The sequence below is a fragment of the Primulina tabacum genome, chromosome 18, assembly GCF_025594145.1.
Source record: "Primulina tabacum isolate GXHZ01 chromosome 18, ASM2559414v2, whole genome shotgun sequence".
In the NCBI taxonomy this organism is placed as follows: Eukaryota; Viridiplantae; Streptophyta; class Magnoliopsida; order Lamiales; family Gesneriaceae; genus Primulina; species Primulina tabacum.
The window spans coordinates 818,664-846,342 of record NC_134567.1 but is presented as its reverse complement, the minus strand read 5'-3'; the positions used below and the strand labels follow the sequence as shown (position 1 = coordinate 846,342).

The 27,679-nt window shown below is 40.0% G+C and overlaps 1 protein-coding gene across 1 annotated transcript; it reads right to left on the bottom strand.

Annotated features, from left to right (window-relative positions):
* Positions 1 to 2,057: 2,057 nt before the first annotated feature.
* On the bottom strand, positions 2,058 to 24,986 carry LOC142533800 (uncharacterized). Its single transcript, XM_075640697.1, has 4 exons — positions 24,713 to 24,986; positions 24,526 to 24,645; positions 2,740 to 2,970; positions 2,058 to 2,653 (listed from the first exon to the last, which is right to left on the bottom strand). Exons 1-4 carry the CDS (start codon positions 24,905 to 24,907, stop codon positions 2,288 to 2,290), a joined length of 912 nt encoding a protein of 303 aa, XP_075496812.1. The 5' UTR covers positions 24,908 to 24,986; the 3' UTR covers positions 2,058 to 2,287.
* Positions 24,987 to 27,679: the final 2,693 nt, after the last annotated feature.

The following is a 27,679-nucleotide window of genomic DNA, read 5'->3' as shown; positions in this document are numbered from 1 at the left end:
GATCGATACAAAAGATAATATAGCTGATTTTCTTACCAAAGCAGTGAACACTGATAAGTTTAAATGTTGTAGATCCTCAAGTGACCCTGAAGAAACGTAAGCAGCATGTAATGACAAGATTGAAAGGATGTGCGGAGATGTGTTTGATTCTCAATCAAATCTCTAAGTGGGAGAAATGTTGGCAAAGTCATCCAGTCAAAATAATTTGGCCAACTTTCCAGTCAAAATAAGTTCGCTCACATTTTAAGTGATTGTGAAAAAAATTTTGAAACGGAATGATGCGTTCACACAAGGAATTGCATTTATAAATAGATGCATTCATTCATAGTTCAAATCATCCATTCTTCGAGTTTTCTCTCATCTTATAGTATTTGAGTACTTAGTTCTATAATATTTGTGAGGTGTTTCGTTCTCCTGTATTAAGAGAGTGTGTGTCCTCTTTTGAAACACAGTGAGTGGTTGTACACCATAAAATATTATAGTGAAATTCATTTCACCTAAAAATTTTTAGGGTTTTCCACCTAAATCTCGGTGTCTGATTTATTCTTTATTTTCATATTATTATCTCAAATTTACGCAAATAGGACCAACATGACAGACGTACACACCGTAATTCCACGAACGTATTGAAAGCTCAGGTTGAGGAAAGTTGAGTCATTGAAGTTACAGAATTGGCGCCAATCAATTTCATTTATGAGCGGAAAGCTAGAAAGAATCAAATCATTTGATTTATTAATTAATTGTTATATTTTATTTTGACAAGCAAGTGTTTGTATTGATTTATTAGTTACTAAAAATTTCTCTGTCATCTGTAGTTTATTGTTTTGATTAGGCATGTTAGAAATGAAATAGACGCTCAATACACCTCTCGTCCATCCTCGAGAGCCTGACCTCAACCATTTAAAAAAGTACACTTTTGTGCCTCCACATTCTTATGCGGTTTCTCTATTGACACTTTACTCAAACACTAGAAAATTGTCAGGGTCCATATTTTAATCTCCTTGGTCTAAATTTTTTGTTTGTTTTTTGCTGTTGGCTGATTTGTGCTTCGCAAAGATCTTGCAGACCGATGTTCTAAACCTTGAGAGGAAATCTTCCGGATGAGATGTTAACTGTGATCAAATGGTTCTCATCGGTATTTGAATCCCCATAATAGTTTCGAGACGGGTATGTAGATACTATCTTCGAATCTGCCCTGATAATTGAATTTGGAAAGCGAACAATACATAATCGGGAATCAAAACTACTCAAAAAACTCTAGCATGCCAATGAGGAGACTTTTGGAAGCCACATATGTAGTCAATTTTACACTCAAAACAACACGAGTCTTGATGTAATTATGATATTTAGAAATGAAATTTGGAAAAGGGACAATTCATACTCAGGAATGAAAACTACTCTCAAAACACTCCAGCATGCCAATGTGAAGGTTTATGGAGGAAGCCTCATATGTCATCGTCATTGTCTGTAGACAATGGGTCAATATCATATATGAGAGGTGACCAACATGCCGCAGAGGAGATTTGGGGAGGAATCCATGTATGCGATTGGACATCTTATTGTTTGTCCCATTATATATTCATATATCTCGCGGGACCTGTCCCAAGAATTCCATTTTTCTCTTTCCAACTCAATGAATCCAACTATTTGCTTTTCTTTTTCCTCGTTTTTCCTTTTTCTAGCAGCTCCACTACCCCTGCTCACTCTTTAATTGCTTCAAATGGATATTTTACCATTACATTTGGTTATAATGGTAAAAGATATTTTCTAGACATGGTAGATCAATTGTCTAGAGCTACTTGAATGTTTCTTGTACATTTCAAGACTCAGATTTGGAGTTCTTAGCTCATTTCAAATTGATTTTCAATTAGCGTTAGAACAACAAATAGATAATGATTAAGCAATACACTCAACTGTCGGTCTCTGTTGCTACCAATCATTAGAGTTCCAGTGCATACCCCATACATGGAACAAAATCTTAGGTTGACGACCCAGGCTTATGAGAGAGCATCACCATTATTTAGGAAGTTGGCACACACACCTGTACTCATCACAGCTTTTACCCAAATAAGAAATCAAGTCGTATTAAAGAAATAATCTGAGGACTATTTCTGTTTTCAACAGATACATTTGCAGGTTTTTATTTGAAAAAAGAAAAGTATGTTTTCAACAGCAAAAAATGAAACCCACATATTCTTCTACTTCAATTTTGGGGGTAGAAAGAAATATCAGGCAATTTCTTGGAGGGTTTTGGTCAAATAAAGAAAGGCAACAAAATTAGGAAAACTTATGAGTTTGAGTTTGTGGAGAAGTTTTTGACAGCAAGAGGTTCATACCATTGAGGTCCAAATCCAGCAGCTCTTCTTGCTGGCTCATTGAAAGGTGGTTTGAGTGGCCCCTTGAAGAAATCCTTGACAGTTGCATGAAACTTCTGAATCACTTCATCCTCCATGTCCCTCGAAACTTCATCATTGTTGGAACACATCAAAAGATTCAAAGATCTCGAACACACATACTTAAACCACTTGACTCCAGCACCACAGTGTGTTATCTCTTCTGGATAAACTATTTTCTCCAATAAATCAGCAGTCTTATCATCTCCTCCTTTCCTGAAACGAGATATAGTTGTTGGCAGCACATCAAGCCCTCTAGCCTGATAATATTTTGTAGAAGCATTATTGAAATGGCACCACATTTTCTCTTATATTTTTCTTTTCAATTAGAGATAGCTTAGGATACCTCATGAACACAATGTTCAACTGCTAAGCGCGCTAGCAAATCCTTTGAAGTCGCAATAGCTGAATCCCACAGACCATCATGAGCCGGCAATTCTCCATAGAAAGATCCGAGTTCCTCGAGTCGTTCTGCGAGTAGGATGAAGTGTCGACCTTCATCTTGTGCCACTTTCACAAAATCGGTGAAAAAGTCCATTGGCATGGACTCTTGCCTACCAAAGCGAGCAATTATATCCTATACAGAACACATGCAATTATAATATATGTGAGAAGCTAATGAGCGAACAAAATAGCATCAAGGACTAATACGTATTACCTAAGAAATGGGCATTTGCATTTGGAAATATTACATACCCCCGGAGTAATCTATTCAACTAGGTATGTAAATTAAAAATGTGATTTAAACTAATATATGTTTACAAATGCATCCAAACTTTGATGTCAAATGAATATTATTGTGTTGCATGCAATATTCACCACTGATCTTGTGAGGTGGGCATGGCATGTCTTGTGTTTTCCTTCAATTCACAAGATGATGAAATACAAGTACCCATATTAGAGAAGTATGGGACAAAGGTACTTGGCTATTTTAGGAGCATATGAAAGTCCCCACCCCCATGCAGTGAAACGCATATACTTGACAAATTTGGCCATAAATTTTCAAAATATTTACCAATGATCTTGTGATATTTTTCAGTAATATGGTAATTGCAATTATATCGAATCAATGTTCTTTGCTGCATATTGTTATCTGCATCATTGCAAAAAGAAAAATGAAAAAGAAAGAGACTTCAATGAAAAACAAGGTATGCAATTTATTTGATTTGATAAGATAAAGTAACTTGCAAGTTCGGTAGGATGATATTTTTTGGGGGAAAGTCCTCGTACAGTCTTAGATGTTTGGGCCCTGTCACAGTTCGGTCCATGATATTTCGTTCTTCCCGATTTAATCCTAAACGTATCAAAAATTTGATTTAGTTGGTCATTCCATTAATTTAAGGGTTAAAAGTAACAGTAAAGAGTCATGTGCAAGTTCAGAAAACCCAAAATAGAATCCGTAATTTCAGTCCAATTTTGTGCCTTATTTCTGGAAGGGACTTGCAACTCACGCTCACAAATTTTTCTCCACCTCGAGGAATGAAATGGATGTTGCACACAATTAATCTCTAGCAGGTAACTCCGGCTTCCTCTCACGCACGATAACCACATTTTGTTCTTCTCGCAATCGAAATATCAATTGAACTTTAGAATCAGGTTTTTTTATATATTCGGTTTTTCTAGATAGTGTTGTTTTTTGGTTTTGAATTTTATGTTTTTGTTGATTGATTGTGTTTTTTTACCTTTCCATTGGGGTTCTTTTAGGATTGAGGTTTCGATTTTGAGAATTAGGGGTTTTTTATAATTTCGATTTTTATGGAAATTTGAGTAATAAATTGACTAAAGCTTTGTGGGCAGTTGATGTTGATTAAAACTCTCCTTTATTTTTGTTTCTGTGTAGAATATAATTTTTGATTCCTTAAAATGGTGAGCCTTCTTTATTTGAAGTTTTTGGGAAACTCTGAGCAGTAACTGTATTGTTTCGATTCTATTTCAGGTGGTTTTTGGAATTTTTTGGGGGCTCGACTGACACGTGGCTTTTTACCATTATTTTAATCTTTAAACTGACGGAATGACATATTTGGTCAAAATTTTGAAAATTGGGACTGAATCGGGAAAAAGCCCAAACATCTTGGACTAAACCGAGACTCACATGTGTTTCTCCATTGGAGTTTGTTTTTGTTTTGATTTGCTGACATAATTTATATTTGAATACAAAATGGAGTAAATCTTATCTCCTTATTGAGCTTCATAAAATCACGCTTTCCCGACGTCATTCTATGGATACCCTATAGGCTTCACAGAATCGAGCTTATATGTGTTTGGACTATGATTTCTTGATTCGGTTGTGCCTAATGGATCGGAATACGATATGATACCGACCCGACCCGACCCGACCCGACCCGACATGCATTGTATACATATCATTTATCATGGATACATGTTGTCTTCATTATGATTGTTTCTTACTTGGCATTAACTCACCCCCAAGAGGGACTGTTGCCTTTGTGTGTGGACAATGTCCGACACAAGTGGCCAAGAAGCGGGAGAAGTTACTTCTGGAAAGAACCACTTGAGATTATTTTGGTAGAGTGTATCCCAATATATATTATATATGGGGCATGTCCGATAAATATGACATGTTCGTGAATATTTATTCTGATTCAGTTATGTGTGGGAATGTTTATTATTTGATGGTTTTAAACAAGACATTATATTATACTACTTTAGTATTGAAATTACAACCAATAAATGATTTTAGTTTCACGTTAGATAAAATTTTTACACTGGTTTCCGTCGTGATAAATTAACCTAATCATATTTGATGTGATCTCGTTAAAATGGGTGAGCCGGGTACGGGGCTCCAACGGACCAAATCAATAATTTTAATGTTTGGGAATTTGAGTGAAGATAATGGCTTGGATCAACACCTGCAAACAAGAAAGTAACTCGTGAATGGGCGCCGGAGGGATGTCCGGCGTGGCCACTACGATGCTTAAGTCAGCCGGCTTTTTGATGAACACATTAAATGACTTTAATACCTGCTATTTTTAGTGGAAGAATGGGTAGTTACCTTGATTACCACACCACCTACTAAGTCGGTTTATCATACTAGCTTCTGATGACTTCTCGGACACTCCAAACCCAAGTGGTTCTGACGGATTAGACTGCCTGTATCGATCACACTCGAGTGTGGTGCAATTCTCGAGGTGGCCTGAGTAGTTGGTTACCTGGGTACCTGTATGAGAAACCGGGTGGAGGAAAAGTACCCGTGCAGTTGGCTTCTGATCCGGGCTATTCAACCGATAACCCGGGTCATCTTTAACCCGGAAATGGGTCACCATTAACCAGGACCTTTACAGGGGTATCACCACACATCCTAAAAATAGTCGGGCTAGAGCTTGACTCGCTGTCCCGATCAGTCATGCATGTTTACTCCAAAACATATCCCAGAGTGAATAAGAGCATTGGGTCTCTGAATATCCTGCAGAAGTGATGAGGTGTCAGGCTTCCATATCTCTCAGGTTTTGAACATTCATCGTTTAGTACTCTCGGGAAATCCAATGAATGTCATTATGCTGCATGTGTTAACAGTGATACCGTCGAAAATTGTTCGTATTCCGAGATAATAATGAGCCTGTTTCCTCGATACCCGTACACGTCTTTTCATCTGCCTGCTCAATTTCCTAGATTCCCTCTGATCGTCCGATTGGATTCGGATCGACGATGGAGACTGATTCATTCCTATATATATATACAGTAACCTGCTTACCTATTCTCCTACATTCCATCAATTCAGTCCTCAAGAAGTGCAATGGCGGGTTCCAGTGGTTCGAAAGCTCCCGACATGGCAGCCGAGTTCATGCACGCAGCTTTTGAGAAACGGAAACCTGAATTGGAAGATGAAGTCTTCCAAAAGATCCTCCATTACTGGGAGGAGCTGCAAGGACTTCAGCTTCTTCACGAGTGGGAGGAGGCTATCACTCCTGAACTGGTGGCCAAGCTTGCAAAGTATCGGGAACGCTTGCAGATTTCTGATACGGAGGACCTCTTTGAGGACGACTTCATCCTCCAACTATTGATTCATAAAGAGAGGAGGACGCCGCAAAAGATTGCCGACTCCGCTAGCTTTATGAAGGCGTTCACTGGTAGCTCTGTAAAGAGTTTTGTGATTAAGTGGATAGCCTCTGTAGAAGAGGAATTTTTTAATGTAACGGGTAAAGAATTCCCGGAATAATAATAATAATAATAATAATGCTTATCTAGTTACTCTTATTGTCCGTATTTCATTGACACCGCATGATATATGTACCATAAAATGAATCAGAATAAATATTCAGAACTGATAAGTGATCAACTGAAAAAACCGGGCCCTAAAATTCCCCATGCTCAAAATGAAGTACCGGGGCCTTACTTTTCCTGGGATTAAGATAAGATGCCGGGGCCTCAGACCTCCCGGGCTAAAATGAAATCTTGGGTAACCCACGGGGTGCCATGATAACGCGTGCCCTTTCTATCAACGATCAGGAACGTTTCGTATTTCGAGGAGCCGATAAGTCTGACATTTTTAATTATTGCGTGTGTCCCGTCGTAAGCCTGGTACAATTTTCTAGGCAAATCGTGGTCGTCCACGCATGCTTTTTAAATAAACGGCTGAGATCTTCCCCCACCGCCTATATATACTAACTAACAGGTTTTCCAAAAATTACTCTCAAACTCGAAATTGCAGCGAAGCTCTTGCGAATTCTCTTCTCGAGACTCTATTTGTGCGAAATCATTTCCGGCAATCTTCCACCGCATATATCGTCGTAAGTTTTCTTCTTTTAAAATGTCTCATTCCACTTCTTCCACCTCAGGAGCGAATGCGCGAGACTCTCCTAGCGCTGAGTCTTCCGCACTTCGTTCCGATTCTCCCCCCTCTCCCCCACGTCGCTCCATCACCCAACCCTCAAAAAAACCAGTGGCACTTCCAACCAAACCTCTCTTTTCTAAACCTTCATCTTCTGGCCACTCCCGGGCCCGAGCTCTTGCGATGAACAAGGGTAAGGGTAAAGCCAAGGTCTCGAGTCCTCGGGCGGTCGAGATCCCGGGAACTCCCTGGTTCTCCTCTATGCGAAGCGCCTTACGCTTGGGGGCAGATGAGGAACTCCGAGCGCTGGGCAATATTCCTTCTTCCATTTCTATCTTGATACCTGGGCCCTCTGATAGGGCCGATAACCCTCCTCCTAGGTACACCACTTTCTTTCGGGACCAGGTTAGGAATGGTCTTCGATTTCCCGTTCATCCCTTTTATATTGATGTTGCCAAATTTTTTGGTGTACCTGTCAATCAATTTCATCCCAATTCTTTCAGGATTATGGCCTCGGCCTATGTCCTTTTTAAAATGAATAATCTTCTCATCACCCCCCTCATCCTTCACTATTATTTTTCTTGCCATTTCGGGGATAATGCATTTTCCCTTAAATCCCGGCTAAACACCCGATTCCTCGATGACATCTCTTCTTCTCAAAAGGGATGGAAAGGAAGATTTTTTTACATCCAACTCCCGGGTCCTCTACCCTGTCTAACCCGGTTTCTCCCTTCCCTTCCCCAACAACCTTCCCTTCCTCCATCCTACAAATTTGAGGAGCCTTTCCTCCTGAGTCAAACCCTCGTGGAGGGACACAAGTACTCCTCTTCCATCCTTATCTCAGAAGAGAACTTAGTGGCCTACGGGTTGAGTTCCCGGGCTGAGGACCCCATAGACCGGGTAATTGATGAGGTGGCTGGCTCGGGCTCTCAACCCGGTACATACTTTATCTTCTGTGCTTCCCTATTCCTTTATCCTGTTTATTTAATGTATCATAACCTTGTCACTCCTCTATGCAGATAACTTTGAGATGCAAGCAGCTTTTGCTAAAAGGCGTGCAGCTGAGAAGGCAGCCCAAGAGAAGGAAATGGCGGCTCGCCGGGCAGCTGCGGAAGAAAAGAAACAATGGGATGCAGAAGCGGCAGCCTTGAGAGCTGAGGTGTCCCGGGAAGAACCTCCCCAGGATGGCGCTTCCCGGGCGATGACTGAGAACTCGGAGGAATCTGAAGATCTCATTCCCCTCATTCAGAGAAAACGAAAAGCTACTGCAGAACCCGAGCTGGTTATTCTCGAAGACCCTTCCGAGGGTGACCAAAGCGCCTTCCAATCTGCTCCACCTCCTCCTCTCCCCCCCCCCAGTCCAATGAAGAACCTTGCCAAGAGCTCCCTCCAACCGACCAGCTTTCTCTGGCTAACATCTTCTTCGAGGGAGCTTCCGCTGTTGGTGTTAAGCGTTTCAAGAAGGTGCTCAGCCCTGCTGAGATAGCTATCCTGAAAAGCACTCCTTCTAGTGTGAGGTTTTTGGAGGGATCCAACCGTCTTCTGTCTGTAAGCTTTATTCTTTTTTTTTCCCTCTCTCTCCCTCCCCCCTTTTTCTTTTTTAAGATTTCTTCTTGTCCAGGCTGCCCAGATGCTGGTTTCGGCCGTTGAAGAGGTGGCAGCGGTGGCAACCAAGAAGGGTAAGCAAGCCCGGGCAGCTCAGGATATTCATGACCATCTCCAAGGAGAGATGGCCCGGGCTCAGAAGCTTCACGAGGAGACAACTGCCAGTCTCCAAGCTTCCTTGGAAGCAGCTAATCAAGAGCTGGCCGCGGCTCAACTTTCTCGTGATGAGAGCATAGCCCGGGAGGAGGCTTCTCAGAGGCAAACTGCGTTCCTGGCATCTCGGATTAGCTATCTCGAGGATGAGGCCAGTGCCCAGCAACATCGAGCCGAAGTTGTTGAAGATAAGCTTAGACTTCTTCAGCTGACCCATGAAGAATGGAGGACTATTTTCCTTCAATCGGCGGAATTCCAAGCAGCTGTTGAAGATAGGGCATACAAATACTTTTCGATTGGCTTTGAGAAATGCCAGGAGCAATTTGAGGAGATAGGTCTGATTCCGACAGATAAGGAGGGCTTTCCCGATATTGATAAGGCCATTGCTTCCCTTCCCAAAGATGATGCTATCGAGAAAGAGGCTGAGAAGACTCCCGGGGAATCCGGAGAACCATCAGGGCAGCAGACTTTAGAATAGGCCTGTAATTTACTCTGTATTTTTTCCTTTGTATTTCTTGCCTTTGAACTTTGTAAGGAAATGTTGATTTCTTTCCATCGCTGTGCCTTTTTCAATATGATTTTTGACAATTTTTCCGCAACCCGGGTAATGCAATAACTTATGAGTATTTCTTAGTAGGAGAAAACGGTAATTCCAATCGAATACCCGGGGTCCCGGTCCATACGTTAAATAAGTAGCTTAACTAATACTCCAGATGTAGATATTTAAACCTGCACTCAAAAGGAGTATTTCTTGGATTCCACAAACCAGGGTGTATTGCCCTGAGCTTTTAAGAAATGAGGTTCGGAGCCTTGGGCCGGGGATCATGTCCCGGGACTTGGGAATGGTCGAGGTGTGGTGCCCCGAGCCAGGGTGTAGTGCCCTGGGCTTTTTAAGAACCAAGGTACGGAGCCTTGGGCCGGGGATCATGTCCCGGGACTTGGGAATGGTCGAGGTGTGGTGCCCCGAGCCAGGGTGTAGTGCCCTGGGCTTTTTAAGAACCAAGGTACGGAGCCTTGGGCCGGGGATCATGTCCCGGGACTTGGGAATGGTCGAGGTGTGGTGCCCCGAGCCAGGGTGTAGTGCCCTGGGCTTTTTAAGAACCAAGGTACGGAGCCTTGGGCCGGGGATCATGTTCCGGGACTTGGGAATGGTCGAGGTGTGGTGCCCCGAGCCAGGGTGTAGTGCCCTGGGCTTTTTAAGAACCAAGGTACGGAGCCTTGGGCCGGGGATCATGTCCCGGGACTTGGGAATGGTCGAGGTGTGGTGCCCCGAGCCAGGGTGTAGTGCCCTGGGCTTTTTAAGAACCGGGTCATAGCAGCTCCCGAGATATAATAACAAACGCAATACTCTGAGAAAATATATATTTTTTATTGATTTCTTCCATCAAACAATTACATCTATTATGCATAGTACTTCTTTAAGTTAAACACATTCCAAGGCCTTTTGAGGGGACGTCCCTGCGCATCTTCTAAATAAAAGGATCCCGAGTTTACTCTCCGAGTGATTTTGTAAGGTCATTCCCATCGGGCTTCCAGCTTCCCAACTTCCCCAGCAGGGTTGACTTTTTTCATGACTAAATCCCCAACTTGGAAGTATCGAATGCGGACCTTCTTGTTATATGATTTCATCACCCAATTTCTGTATGCCTCCATTCGAATAAATGCCCTGTTCCTTTTTTCTTCTATTAAGTCCAATTCCATGGCCCTGCTCTGGTCATTGTCCTCCGGGTAAGATTTTACCCGGGAAGAAGTCTGCCCGATCTCTACTGGAAGAACTGCTTCAGAACCATATACCAAACTGAAGGGAGTTTCTTGAGTTGGTGCCCGGGGAGTAGTTCTGTAAGCCCATATGACACTAGGTAACTCCTCCACCCAATTCTTTCCTTTACCTTGAAGTCTTGCCTTTAATGCTTGCACAATGACTCTATTGACAACTTCTGTTTGACCATTGGCTTGAGGATATGCAACAGAGGTAAAAGATTGAGTGATTTTCATTTCCTGGCACCATGACGTAATTCCTTTGCCTTGAAATTGTCTTCCATTGTCCGAGATTATTCTCTTGGGCACACCGAACCGGCACACAATGTTCTTCCACAAAAATTTCAATACTTCCTGCTCGGTGATCTTTGCTAAAGGCTCAGCTTCAACCCATTTGGAAAAGTAGTCAACAGCTACTAGTAAGAATTTTTTCTGAGCCCGGGCAACCGGAAAAGGACCCACAATATCCATGCCCCATTGATCAAAAGGGCAGGATGCCCAAATAGGCTTCATGAGAGTGGCCGGACTGTAGCTGAAATTCGAATGATTCTGACAGCCCTCACAAATCTGGACCAAACGAGCAGAATCTTGTTTTAAGGTGGGCCGCCAGAATCCAGCAAGCATTGTTTTTCAAGTTAAAGACATTCCTCCGAGGTGCTCGGCACAACATCCCTCATGAATTTCTCGGAGAACATAATCCACCTCTTTTTCATTTAAACACTTCAAAAGCGGTCCTTGGAATGATCTTCTGTACAAAATTTTATTTAAGAGAACAAACCTGGGAGCTTGTCTTTTGATCTTCTGAGCTCGGGCTTTATCCTCAGGGAACTCATGGTTCGTAATGTACGCGATCAGCGGTGTCATCCATGAATCTTCAGGCATGGGTGATTCTTCTTCCTCCGTAGAGAGAACCAGCCGAGTAATATGCAGCACCTCCCGGGTATTAACTTCTGATAAAGAAGCAGCCATTTTAGCCAAAGCGTCTGCCTCACTGTTTTCTTCCCGGGGTGTAATTGTTCAATACTCCACTCCATGAAGCTTTCTGCTTGGACTCGAATGAGCTGTAAATATTTAGGCATCCTGTCATCTTTAGCCTCATAAATGCCCTTTATTTGTTGAGTGATGAGCTGTGAATCAGAATATAGAATAATCCGAGAAGCTCCAACTTCCCGGGCAGCTCGAATACCTGCAAGAACAGCCTCATACTCAGCTTCATTGTTGGTTATCCGGGAATCAATTCTTAATGCTAATTTGACCTTTTCTCCCCGGGGAGACACTAACACCACCCCTACTCCGCACCCCACCAGGCTAGATGCCCCATCCACTGATACTTTCCATACCTCCTCCTCGCTGGGCTGGATCATTTCGGATAAGAAATCTGACAAAGCCTGCGCTTTAATGGCCACTCGGGGCTTGTACTCGATGTCATATTCACCCAACTCTACTGTCCATTTTATCATTCGCCCGGATACTTCAGAGTGAGTCATGATCCTACCTAGAGGACTATTGGTAAGAACAATAACCTGATGTGACAGAAAGTAAGGTCTTAGCTTCCGGGCGGTCATGACCAGGGCCAAAGCAATTTTCTCCACTTCGCTATACCGGAGCTCGGGCCCCCTCAGAGCATGGCTGACATAATAGACAGGTTTTTGATCAGTTCCTTCCTCTTTTATTAGAACAGAGCTGACAGCATACTCTGTAGTGGACAGGTAAACATATAATTTTTCTCCAGGTTCTGGTTTCACCAACACCGAGAGCCCGGCAAGATGAATTTTCAAGTCCTGGAAGGCCTGTTCACATTTCTCATCCCATCCGAATTGCTGGGCCTTCCTTAAGACTTGAAAAAAAGGATAACTCCGGTGTGCTGATCGGGAAATAAATCTGGAAAGGGAAGCAATTCTCCCAGTTAGCTTTTGTACCTCCTTGACAGATCGGGGAGATGGCATGCTTAGCACAGATTTGACTTTCTCTTGATTCACCTCGATCCCTCGGTCTGTCACAATGAATCCCAAGAATTTGCCAATCTTCACGCCAAAAATACACTTGGCAGGATTAAGCTTGATTCCATAATGCATGAGAGTCGCAAAAGTTTCTTCTAGATCACTAATAAAGCTGGCACCCTCTCGGGATTTGGATAGAATATCATCCACATAGACTTCCACATTCCGTCCCAGCTGCTTCTCAAAGACTTTATCCATCAGACGCTGGTAAGTAGCCCCTGCATTCTTCAACCCGAAAGGCATTACAATATAACAAAATGTACCTCCCGAGGTGATGAAGCTGGCTTTGTCTTGATCCTTTTTAGCCAAAGGGATTTGATGGTACCCCTGGTATGCGTCCATGAAACTTAGCAATTCATAGCCCGAGGTGGAATCCACCAGCTGATCAATCCTGGGCAGAGGATAATGATCTTTGGGGCACGCCTTGTTGAGATCGCGGAAGTCTACACACATGCGCCACCTCCCGGTAGATTTGGGTACCAAGACCACATTCGAAAGCCATGTGGGGAATTGAATTTCCCGAATGTGGCCAGCTTTCAGAAGCTCCTTAATTTGCGCATCAATTACTTTGTCCTTTTCAGGGCCAAAGTGCCTCTTTTTTTGTTTTACTGGGTGAGATCCCGGGAGGATGTTCAATTGATGTTCTGCTATCAAGGAAGAAATCCCTGTCAACTCCTGTTGGGACCAAGCAAACACACGAATATTAGTTTTTAAACAATGAATCAGACTGACCCGAGTGGATATACTGAGATCTCGGGCCACCCGGATTTGCTGGCCTGGTCCGATTTCTATTACTTCTTGTTCTTCTTCTGCCACAAAATGCACCTCTCCTCTCCCCATCGTTCTTTCCCCGTCCACCCTTGCCTTCTTCCCTTCCTTCCTTATTCTACTCTGATCAGCCCGGACTGCCTCCACATAGCATTTCTGAGAGGATGGTTGATCTCCTCGGACTTCTCCCACCCGAGATCCTACTGGAAATTTTATCTTTTGGTGGTATGTGGATGCTACGGCTCTCAATTCGTTCATAGCCAGTCTCCCCAAAATGATATTATATGATGACGGGAAATCCACTACGGTGAATGAAGTCATCACCGTCCTCTTAAGATCCTGAGAACCCAAGGTTAATGGCAACATGATCTCCCCTTCCGGGTAAACCATATGGCCAGCAAAACCAAAGAGGGCAGTCTCCACAGCCTCTAGGTGGTAGCCCTGCAAATCCATCTGTACAAAGGCATCTTTAAAAATTACATTTACAGAGCTGCCTGAGTCCACAAAGACCCGTAGAATATCATAATTCGCCACTCGGGCTTGGATCACCAGGGCGTCGTTGTGGGGAAGATTCATCTCTTTCAAATCCTCCGGGCCAAAACTAATGATCGCCTCATTCCTTCTTGCTCCCTCTAACTCCAAACATTCCCTCCTGCTTCTCCCCTTCCACGCCCGGTTAGAGTCTCCATCAGTAGAGCCTCCTAATATCATTTTGATCATTCCTGTGGCAGGGGGCGAATTCTTTTTTCTCTCGGGCTCAGGCTCCCTTCTTCTACTGGGCTCAATCCTCGGGATATTCCTCACACTTCCTCCTCGGGCGCTGGATCCTGGTGGCCGAGATGTCCAAGGTGGCACTCTCGGCCTCTGGCTATTGTTACTGGGTCCCGGGATGGAGGGTGAGACATAATTCCCCTTTAGTGCCTTGCAGTTTTCAGTGTTATGGTGGCATACTTTGTGAAAAGAGCAAAATCCACTCTTTTCTGGCCGGGATAACTGATGATCCGGGGCCAAATCTCTGCTGCACTCCTGCACTTCCCTTTCCCGAGCAATTTTCAGAGGTACGTGTTGAGAAAAGTGCCCTGTATTGCCTCTTTTCTGTCCCCTCTCCTCGGGCTTAGACATCCGGTCTCCTTTTTCCTTTCTCACAGCGTCCCTCTTCTGTTTCTGGGCCTCCTCCATATTGATATATTTTTCTGCTCGCGACAATAGATCCTCGAAATCTCCCGGCACCTTCTTAGTCAGTGACTTGAAGAACTCACCCTCTCTCAAACCCTGGGTGAATGCAGTAGTCTTTGTTTCAGTGGCACAAGTAGGGACGTCTAGGGCCACTCTGTTGAATCTTCTGATATAGGCCCTTAAACTCTCTTCTGGGTTCTGCTTAACTTCAAAAAGACTAAAAGCAGTCTTTTTGTACTTTTTACTGCTGCTAAAATGGTGTAAAAACACCTTCTGGAAGTCTCCAAAGGAACTGATACTTTGGGAAGTCAAGCCTTCGAACCACCTCTGAGCTGAATCCACCAGTGTTGTTAGGAACACTTTGCACTTGGTTCTATCAGTGTAACAATGCAACATGGCCATATTTTCAAACCTGGCCAGGTGTTCCTCCGGGTCTGCATTGCCATCATAGTCTTTCACCTTCGCAGATTTGAAATTTCCAGGAAGAGGCTCCCGGATGATGATATCAGAAAACGGGCATCCTCTCGGGACTGCCCGGGCAACGCTCCGTCTTTCCAACTGTCCTTCCAAGACCTTCATCTTCTGCCTTAATTCCATCAATTCCTCTGCCACGGTAGGAGATTTGGACCCAGCGCTGGATCCCTCGTCTTCTACTACCATCTCGTTATCCCTCCTTCCCTGCCCCTGCTCCTGCTCCTGCTCAAATCCCTGATCACGTCCCTATTTATCACCGGGTGGTGTGACAGGGTGAGAGACCTCCTTCCTGGCCATAGCTAGCACAACGGCATCGGCCATCATTTTCTTTAACTCTTCAGGGGTCAGGGTAATGAGGTTTGTTCCAATGTTATTAACATCAGCTTGTCTTGAAGTTTGCCCCCTATCACCCTGGGCGTGAGAATTACCCTGGTTGGTTCTTCTCGTACGAGCCATATCAACGTCTCGACCTCAGTGATTTCCCACAGACGGCGCCAATGATGTGATCTCGTTAAAATGGGTGAGCCGGGTACGGGGCTCCAACGGACCAAATAAATAATTTATAATGTTTGGGAATTTGTGTGAAGATAATGGCTTGGATCAACACCTGCAAACAAGAAAATAACTCGTGGATGGGCGCCGGAGGGATGTCCGGCGTGGCCACTCAGATGCTTAAGTCAGCCGGCTTTTTGATGAACACAAGCAATATTTGAGAGGAAATATGTAAGTGCTTTTAGTTCAAAGATTTCAGAATCATTAAATGACTTTAATACCTGCTATTTATAGTGGAAGAATGGGTAGTTACCTTGATTACCACACCACCTACTAAGTCGGTTTATCATACTAGCTTCTGATGACTTCTCGGACACTCCAAACCCAAGTGGTTCTGACGGATTAGACTGCCTGTATCGATCACACTCGAGTGTGGTGCAATTCTCGAAGTGGCCTGGGTAGTTGGTTACCTGGGTATCTGTATGAGAAACCGGGTGGAGGAAAAGTACCCGGGCAGTTGGCTTCTGATCCGGGCTATTCAACCGATAACCCGGGTCATCATTAACCCGGAAATGGGTCACCATTAACAGGACCTTTACAGGGGTATCAATATTGAATGTTAATAACGAGTAGGAGTTAAGGACCCCAAACCATTTTCCATGATGTCACCATGCTGGTATCAAGACACCATCTTAAGGTCCCAACAGAAGGCCTTTGCGAGAACACTGTAAACGACCAGGCCATAACTAAAGATAGGGGTGATCAATTTTTATTAACCGCTCGAACCTCTCGAACCGAATTGCACCGCACTGTTTTCCCTAATATTTTATAAAAACCACGATTAAAAATAATAATCATAAACCGCATTGCATTCGCGGTTCGGTTATTATTTTTGCCAAGAACCGTACCAAACCGCACCGCCTAAACCACTTTCCATAATATTTTGGCATAGGATTATAATAATTTGTAAACAACATATTCAATTAAAGAAGTCGTCATTTATTATATCTCAACTCTTATCAAATTTATTACTCCTACAAAGAAAACTTATCTTCTTCTTAATTATTCTTCATACTAGTATTTTATTAGAGTATTTATTTCTTTTACCACAATATTTTATTTGAAGTTTGAAAGTAAAAAAATGATAAAATAATGTAAATGTCATTTTAAAATAATATAAATGTCATTTTTGCTGTGAGTGTGCTGTGTTGTTAAATTATTAACTTAGTTTTGAATCTTGATTATTGTTTTATCAAGTTTTATCTTTGTATGATTTGAACTATACTATATTGTTGTTGTTTTCAAATAAATTAGGATACATTTTCTAATATTTTTCATTAAAAAAAACAGTAAACCGACCGCAACCGCGTGAAACCGCTCAAAACCGTAAGACTAATTCTACATTTAAACAGTGATTATTTTTTTAAAATACTAACCACCGCATATGACAATTCGGTTTGATTTAAAAAAAAACCGCACCGTGATCACCCCTAACTAAAGACAAATGTTGGGTGGCAAACTAGCGAATTGGCAGCTTCATAAAAAGATCGATACGCATGACTACCAAGTCCAATCCACCCAAGATCATCCAGGAATATGGGCATGGCTACTTCACAAAGGAAAAAATTGAGCAGATCGAACAACACACAGCCATCTCATTCTTCAGGCTCTCGATCTCTCCACAAGATCTACTGCCAGGTCCTATTACATGACCCAATCCAGTATCTTTCTTCAGTCCTCATTTCTCTTTCTATTGGCTCTTGGATTGTTGATTTCAGGGCCTCCAACCAAATGACAGGCAATTCTAGTTTATACTACACTTACACTCCTTGTTCAAATCACACTATTGTTAAAATTGCTATTGGTTTTATGACTCCAATTTCCCGTACTGGTAGTATTGGTCTATCTCAAGATATTATCCTAAAATATGTCTTCCATATTCCCTTCCCTGAAGTGCAACCTAATTTATGTTAGTAAGTTCACACACGATAATCATTGGGTTACTAACTGTGATCCACAAGAATAAGTACTTAAACCAGATTCAACATCCAAAGAAGCACATATACAAACGTTATACTCAATGTCGTTTCAAGGACCCCAAACCATTTTCCATGATGTCACCGTGCTGGTATCAAGACACCATCTCAAGGTCCCAACAGAAGGCCTTTGCAACAACACCGTAAACGACCAGGCCATAACCAAAGACAAATGTTGGGTGGCAAACTAGCGAATTGGCAGCCTCATAAAAAGATTGATACGCATGACTACCAAGTCCAATCCACCAAAGATCATCCAGGAATATTGGCACGGCTACTTCACAAAGGAAAAAATTGAGCAGATTGAACAACACACAGCCATCTCATTCTTCAGGCTCTCGATCTCTCCACAAGAACTACTGCCAGGTCTTATTACATGACCCAATCCGGTATCTTTCTTCAGTCCTCATTTCTCTTTTTATTGGCTCTTGGATTGTTGATTTCAAGGCCTCCACTTACACTCCTTGTTCAAATCACACTACTGTTAAAATTGCGATTGGTTTTATGACTCCAATTTCCCGTACTGGTAGTATTGGTCTATCTCAAGATATTATCCTAAAATATGTCTTCCATATTCCCTTCCCTGAAGTGCAACCTAATTTATGTTAGTAAGTTCACACACGACAATCATTGGGTTACTAGCTGTGATCAACAAGAATACGTGCTTAAACCAGATTCAACATCCAAAGAAGCATATATACAAACGTTATACTCACGGTCGTTTCAAGCACAAGAATTAGGAACTTGGTTTATAATTAATTTTTTTCTTTATGTGTTGTAAATAAAATTAGAATAAACTATGTGATATATGCATTGATTAAGTTCAGCAGTTTATAGGGGAGTAGGCAGTTATTTTAGGAGTTGGTTATGCAGGACTATTTGTATACTTAAGATGCTTATGGACAATAAATAAAAGGCTATCAGCATATTTATCAAAATTCAGGTGAAGAGATAGGAGGTTCTCTCATTTATTGAGCCTCATTTCAATATTTTACAATAGGTTGTCTCGGAAGAAAATCAAACAAGAAGAAAGAAACAAATACTGGAAAATAATGCAAATAGACCCATTACATATTCCATAGCACAAGCACGTGGCACTATCTTTGTTCCTTTATTGTCAATTTCAGGACCTACTATCATGAAAGACGATTGGCAGTGCTAGGATTCACAGTGGACATTACTCCTTGAGATTCCTCCATCAGAAGGTCTCCAAACTCAAGTGTCTAATGTTGCTTGTACTTTTGTTTCTAGTACGTGGAAGCAATGTTCTAAATGGCGGTCGAGGCCCCGACCGCACCGCCTATGCATAAGGCGGGTGTTTTAGGCGGTCCAAGCTATACGGCGTTGGGGAGGCGGGTCGAGGCGGCAAGCAGACGGGGCGAGGCGGCGAGCAGGCGGGCGAGGCAGGCAGTCAAGATTTTTAAGTTGTAATCAACAATTTTAAAAACCTAGTCAACAATTTTAAAAACCTAGTCAAAGTCAACTAATTTTAAATATTAAAACCCTAACACACCTCATTTTCTTTATTTTATTTTTGGTTTTCACTCTCAACTCTTATGAGGAGAATGAAGAAAATGTTGATTTTGAGTCCGATGATGAGAGGATCATGGATGTAGTAGATGGTGCATATGTAGATGATTTGGAAGATTAGTTATATTTAGTCTACTACTTGTTCTAATGATGGATAATTGATTGAAACTTTGAAATTTAAAATTAGTTTTTTGGTAAAAATAATTATATTACTTTGTTAGCATAATAGCATTAATATGATGATGAATCTTTATTAATTGCACATTATCTAGATGATATTATATTTTGTGCTTAAATATTATTTAATTGCACATTTTATATAAAAATGATTATATTGCATGATTATCTATGATTATCTATAAAAAAATTACTTAAAAAAATTCAACCGCCTAGGCACCGCCTTGGGCGGCCGAGGCGCTAGGCGGTCACCGACCGCCCTGCCATTTACAACCTTGCGTGGAAGTGGAAATAATGTTATTGAATCGTAAACTTGGCCATCCCAGTTTTTCAAAGTAATGAATTTCAGGTTGGAAAGATTGGAATCATCAATATGTACAGCCAAGCTTGAAGGGGAGTTCAGATTGAGATAAAACTCCTATATGAAATTTTTTATTTCAATACCCAACCATAAATTTCATCTGATTATACGAGAACTTATTTTCCAAAAAAAGATGGTAAAATTAATTAACTTGCAATTTAATTCGAGACGAGGACTCGAGGTCGCATACTTGGAGTTGTAAATTTTTATTTATACACAACATATTTGATACATAAACCACAATTTAAAATACATAATGAAGCATTATAATTGCCATGAGATGCAAGACATTAAGACACCGATCGGTACAAAATAAAGGAATAAAGTGGGATGAAATGAGCTTTCGAATGAAACAAGGAACCTGAATGGAATGGTATAAATATTTTATTTCCAAATGATTGGTATCATAAGGAACGACAAAAAAATGGAATACAAAGATTGATTGGTAAATTGAAATAAAGAATGACATGATAAAATTATTTTTATCACCCTTTCTAACATTAAAATAATGATTATTCAAGAAGTTTATTAACATATGATTATTATAATTAAATGATTATTATTGTTATATTTTATTTATTATTATTATTATTATCATCATCATCACTATCGTAATTATGATTATTGTTAAATGATTATAACAATAATAATAATAATAACAATAATTATTATTATTATTATTATGGTTTTATGAAGATTTTATTATTATCGATATTTTTTATTATTGTTAAGATGACTATTAATTATATTGTAGTCATTACAATTATTCTTTTGATTATTTTTCTTTATTAGTTTTATATTGATACTAATATTTATTTATCAGTACAATGTTTGTTATTGTTGTTATTATTATTATTATTACTATTATCGTGAAAAAGAAGATGATATCCTAATGTTTAGGTTGAGGATTACTTTGTGAAAGGTAACAGATAAATAAAACAAATGGTAATAAATAATCCAACATGTTGAAAAATCGAATTCTAATTCCCATGAACATGGGAATAGGCATTTAAATGATCATTCATCATTCCTATTCCCGTGGTGTACCAAGCATGAGGAATGGAGTAAGGTTTGGAATGCCAATTTTATTCCCAACCCGTTCCTGAGTACGAACAACGGTTTTAGCGTGAAACCGCATGAAACCATCAAAACTGTATTAAATGTCATAAGCGACGATATATGGAACTTAAAATATTAAATCAATAGTGAACTAATTTTACATTTCGATTATACGTCACACGGAATACGGGATACCACGTAGATAAACGGAAGTATTTGCTACTAGCAATAACATAATAATCTAATTCCAAATTATTATTTGATTAGTTTATGACTAGATGTCTTTTACAGTATTAAATCCATAATTGTGCAAGTAAAATATTCTCGGCCATACAATATATGCCACATATGAATTATTATATATGTCACATAAACCTTGCGACATAATGGTTAGCTATTACTGTAGAGCCCAAAATCAGTACACGTAAAACCCATGCATTTATTTAATTGTTAAATCATTTATTTAAATTTAAAATGATTTTAGTGATGCATGACCTATTATGTATGTTTATGTGATGCACGTTAAAATGTTTTCTCGGGTTTCATATTTCAGGAGATTATTCGATGCGGATCGAGGAAAAGAGACCGGTGACGATTTTGGCAATTTTAAAACGCGGTATTTTATTTTAAGTTAAGAATGAGGCATTTTAAATGATTTAATAAGTTTCAGCATTTTAAAGCCTAAATTATTTATTTAGGGATTTTAGAATTTTAAAACTTTTAAAGTTTAGCAAGTGTACATTTTATTTTAAATTAGAGGATTTTAGTAAAGTGGGTAGTAGTTTACCATTTTGACTAGCTTGTTTATTGGTTGAACATTTTAAATAGCTTGATTAATTATCTAATTAGGCAATTTTCCCCTAATTACTCACTCACACACACGTTACACACACTCACACACACTTACACGTTTTTACACACACCAACACACAAAACACACACCTACACATTTTATTTTCAGATGTTTAATATTTTGGAGAGCAAAGACCTAGGGTTCCTCCACCTTAGAGCAGCCGCCCCTCTCCTTTTATTTCTCCAGCATTTTTTTCGTAAGTTTTGTTGCAAGAAAATCGTTGCACGATCGTCCCAGATCAATCCTCGCTTCCTTCCCGCGTCGGAGTCGTCGTTTCGGTAACCTTAAAGATTTAAAGGCATGTATATTCTGTTTTTCCTGCGTCGATCTAGTCATATTATGTGTTGCGATGTTTTTATGCGAGAAAATCCATGTGTGATGTAAGTGGTTTGAGCAGAAAAATTGTTTGATCAATCTATGCAACGTTTTTAGATCTCAGAATTTTGTTTTTACTGTATTTTGAATTAATGCGATTTTTCGGTCGCGATTTTGGGAAAACTTTCAACATATGAAACGTAGAAATTTTCGATACCTTCGATTTGATATAAAATTCGAAATATTTGGATAAAAATTGAGTGATTTATGGTGTTTTTCATGGGGCTGCTCAAACTGCGTTTTCTGAAATTTATGCTAATGATGTGTTCTTGAAGTTTATTTGTTGCAGGCTTCGTTGGGAACCGTCGGGTGATCGCTGCTGTGTTTAGGTATATGAAGTATGAGTTTTGATGCTTCGTTTCGTGTCGATAGTCGTTGGTTGCATTAGAAATCGTAGGAAGCAATCGGTGTCAAAAATTGAGTTTATGGGTTTTATTGAGTTACGTGTGGTGCATCGTCTCCTTGGGAACGTGTGGGGCATTTTATGGAGTCGAGTCAGTGTCATAGCGTCCGAGGATGAGTCTCGATGGATTGGTTCACGATTCGTATGATTTAGTTAGGAGTTTTAAGCTTCTAAGTCGCGGAGTCCAGAAGACTCGGCGCCCGAGCAGTAAAAATTACCGCTCGAGCGCCGCTCTTTATGTCCGAGGGTAGGCTTCCAGAGACCTGGCGCTCGAGGGGTAATTTGTTACCCCTCGAGCGCGGCCCCATCTGTAAAAATGTTTGGTTTCTTTTTTTTAAAAGTTCAAATAGTGAGTTCATGTCTTTTATTTTTGGAAAGATGTTCTCACATCATTTTAGAGATTTTTCGGGGTTCGATGTCATGGGTTAGTACGATGATTTAACGAGGTCAAGTCCCGGTGATCTAGAATGTCTTAAGCTATTTTCGTACTTCGATGGTGAGCACGAGTACCTACGTCTAAGCTATGTAAGTTAAAGGTTTGAACGCTTGATAATGTGTTAGTATGTGCAGCAGTAGCCCCAAACAAGATCCAACGAATCTCTCAACGCCAAGTGAGTATGTTCGACGTGCAAATGAGAAAATGTTTTATTTTTGAGGTATGCTAAATGTCATGTGACCAATTTATGAATGGGTTTGGAAGTCGGTAAACGTGGCCGAGGACCTCTCCACCCCGTTAAAGCATGAACAGGTTTAGATCAGGATTGGAAAGCGGTAAAGCATGACCAGAGACCAATCCGCCCGTTAAAGCATGAACGGGGATCTCATGTATGTGACAGTAGATTTTCCCTGTCAGCCCGGCCAGTACTGTGGTTTAGTCTGATCAGGCATATTTATGTATGGGTCACTTGCTTTGAAACACGCCTCTACGCAAAATGATGAAGTTATGTATGTTCAAGTATGTACAAGTATGCAAACATGTTTAAGAAAAGTTTCACATTATGGCACGTCTATGTAATGTATGTAAGATCAAGCTTTTACACACATGTTAAAGTTCAAGTATGTATGTTCTATTTTAAAGTTGCATGTGATTTTATTACGTATTACTCGTTACTTCCAGTTTATACGTGCTGAGTCTTTAGACTCACTAGACTTGATCGATGCAGGTGAGGATGCATTTGAGGAGACGAGAGGTGAGGACCAGTGAGCTGGCTTGGACTGAGCAAGAGGCTAAACCCAAGGACCGCCATTTAAGAATTTATGAAAGTTTCAAATACTCTGATTTCACGTTTGTTTACGATGTTCTAAAACAAGTATTTTCGTTAGCAAAATTTCTATGGTGATCTTTTATTGCAAATATTTTTAGATGGTTGGCAAACTTGAGTGTGGTTGTTTTATGGCAAATGTTTTTAGACGAACGAGACATTTTAATGCAAATTCGAAAGTTTATTTCATATTTTAAGAAAATTTTTATTTTTCCGCAAAATTCTAAGTAGTGTAAAGTACGGTACGTTACAATTACTCTCACAAAACACCTTGAGAGGATAACGTGGCACCGATACTAGCGGCTGCAGAAAATACCACACATAATCGAAAGGTGCATAGAACAAAAATTTATGAAAAATCATCGACTCTGGTAGCACATAGGAAAATCTTATGAAGTCATAATAATTGAGTATATTGATGGTTTCAGATACCCTTTTCTGAGTATACAGATCATTTTGATTTTGCTTCATAGTTACATGGAACTTTCAAGGTCAAAAAAATCCCACAACTGTGGCTCTGAGACGCAATATCTAGCCTTTCTTCGTAGATTTGGACATTATATCAGCTGATTAACCCTCGAGACAATCCTATATTTCAGTTTACTCGGTACCCTTTCCATATCGTAGACGTATGCATACATAAATATACTCTGACTACGTGGTGGTTGCATAGAAAGCATATTTGTTACTCTACATTTATTTAATTATTTCTAGTAACCTGGAACAGAAACCTCCGCGCATGTTAATCAAAGTACTGAATCCAAATACCTCTTATCTACAACTACATTAAAATTACAGGAAATAAAATGAAAATAAACGAAAGACGGAGAGTGAACGCTGAAGAAAAGCATACGTACGTACCCAAGACAAGTCAATAGCCCAGCTTTCAGTATGCACAAGACTATGCACAATCGCCTGTCTACTTCGCAAACTCCCAGCTTTTCCCAGCTTTGGCATCTCGCTGGGTGAAACCAATTTAACCTACATACGTCATAGTGTCAGAAGCATTTCATCGAGCATTTGGGCGGGATGTGGTTTGATGTCTTACATTGGCGAGTCGGGCGGGTCTATCATGTACGGGGAGATCCAGGAATTCATCGTATGGGCGGGTAATAATTCCCTGAAGCCATTTGTTGGCAACTTCATCACCGAGTCTTGCTTTCTCAAATGGGTCCGTTGTGTTCAATACTCTCAACGCCGCCTCCACCAGAGTCTCTTCCGTATCACTGGTGCTGCACATCATCAGAATTGGGTTGCAGATTGAAGATTTGGGCTGGACACATCCATTCTTAAATTGAAGATGAAGAATTGGGCCAACTTATTGTCCAATTAGATATTTAATTTTATCTGTGTCAGCCATAAATTAAATTTGTTTTTATTTAATTATTATTGCTTATATTGTTTTAATTATGGTATGGCTTAATTGCATAAACACCATTTTAGGTGCTATATATTGTCATGCATAAAATTTTATTTATTTTTTAATCTACTTTTTAGTTTAGAGAATAAATATTATGATTAAAAATTGAACTATTTTAAGAATATTATAAAAATTAAATAAAATATTATTTGTGAGATGGTAAATTTTAGATTAGACAATTAGTAAGAAACTATATGCCTCGTGTCAATTTTTATTTGTCTCCTTATAGGAGGGCTAAATTGTTTCGGTTTTGATCATTATTTTTCTAGTAGAATTAATTATAATTTCCCTATAAATTGACATAATTAATTTGGCACTCTGTAAATAATTAATTTAATGACACACACTTAAGTCAATGATATTTTGAAAACGTGCTATAGAATATTTTGCAATATCTTTTAATGGCTAAATTAATATTGCATAAGTTGCTAAATAAATTGAATTTAGTGGAAGGGTCTCAGCCTAGCTATAAATCACATTTAATTTTCCTTAAAAAGTATGTATTTTGATTTTGGAGTTTGTATTGCTATTATGTAATAGTTTGGGATCTATTCAGTATTTCATGCATAACATGACGTCATTTTTATTTATTGTATGAGGTGCATTTAATTTATTTTAATTTCAGAAAAATGGCTGAAAATTCATTGTCTATGATTTTATGTAACAACCAATTAGTTGGAGAAAATTACATTGATTTGAAATGCAATTTGATGATAGTCTAAACTAAGGAGAAACACAAATATTGCTCACTGAACCCTATCCATCGATGCCTACGGCAGAATCCACAACGTTTCAAATGTAGGCTTATGATAAGTGGATCGGTTCTGGTGAGATGGCTTGTTGCTACATTTTGGCACTACAAGAAAAATGATTTTCCGCAGCACGTCATTAACAGCGTGCATTAAATGCACGCTGCAAATACTACTTTTCACGGCGTGCACCCATATGCGCGCTGTTAATAGTGTTGCACTTGATACTATTAACGGCGTGCATTAAAAGCACGCTGCGGATATTACTATTGACGGCGTGCATTAAAAGCACGATGCTCATAGGAACTTGATACTATTAACGGCGTGCATTAAAAGCACGCTGCGGATATTACTATTAACGGCGTGCATTAAAAGCACGCTGCGGATAGTAATATCCGCAGCGCACAAAATATGCACGCCGTTAATAACACTATTAACGGCGTGCCTTAAAAGCACGCCGCGGATAGTAAAGTAATATCCGCAGCGTGCTTTTAACGTACGCCGTTAATGATGTTATTAACGGCGTGCATATTTATGTCTGCTGTTAAAAATAAACCATTTTTTTTAAAAAAAATCGTGTTCAGACATTAACGGCGTAATATACCATTCTCTATTTATATACCATTTCCGTTCCATTTTCATACACAACGCTTAAAATTTTTCTCTACTTATACGATTTTAGTTTCAATTTAGATATGTGTTTTTCTTTAAACTTTTGGTTAATTTTTTAATTGTTAATTAAGAGAATGAGTATTATTATTATAGTTGTATTGTAGGTTTTATAAAAATTTATTAAATTATAAAAGTAAATTTTTTTTTTGTTTTTTCGCAAAATATAGCGACGGTTTTGGAACTGTCGCGAAATTATAAAACTGTCGTTAAATTTAAGGATCGTCGCAAAAGTAGCGACGGGTTTGTGGTGTTTTACCGTCGCCAATTTGCGACGATTTTCTAAACAACCGTCGTTAATATTTTATTTTTTATGAATTTTAACGGCGTGCATTGCTCGCTGTGGAAAGTTGTATTAACAGCGTACATATGCACGTCGTTGATAATAGTATTAACAGCGTGCACATGTACGCCGCGGATAATCTTAAGCTTTTAACCGCTTGCAACTTTGCAGCGTGCAATGCGCGCTGTGGAAAGCCCATATGCGCGCTGCGGAAAGCCATATTTGTTGTAGTGTGGGATCCATCTCAAATGTGCTGAACAGAAACATCTGAACATAGACGTTGCTACAAAAATCATGGATATTCTCCAAGAATTGTTTGAGCATCAAGGACACCAGGCACGCCTAGAAACCATCAGAACCATTATCAACATGCGCAGGAAACACGTGACGCCCGTGAGAGATCACATGCTTGTATTGATCGCTGAAGTTGATGTGGCTGAGGTTTTAGAGGCTAAAACCACTAAAAGGTAGAATCCAAATGCATCCCTATGCAACCTCTCCGTGTTTCCTCTCACGTTTAATAAGGACCCTCAATAATATGAGCCGAAGTCATTAGAGTTCCACTCAATTCATATCATATGTTAGTTGGAAGTCACAGTTTTCGAGCGTTCAGGCCTCCTCAATAATATGAGCCAGAAACTGACAGCGCGTAGCTTTCATCATGCAACCACGGCTGATGGAAAGCAAGAATAATTAAACTCTTTTAATTTTTACTTTTGCGGTTTGATATAAATTTTGAATTTTATTCAAAATAAGATATTTTAATTTTTAAAATTGTCTCATCATTTAATTTAAAATCGTGTGCCACGAGGTTGTATGATTGTCATATCATGCAACTATATTTTTAATAATATACATACATGCATACTACTATATATCGCATATATATCATAA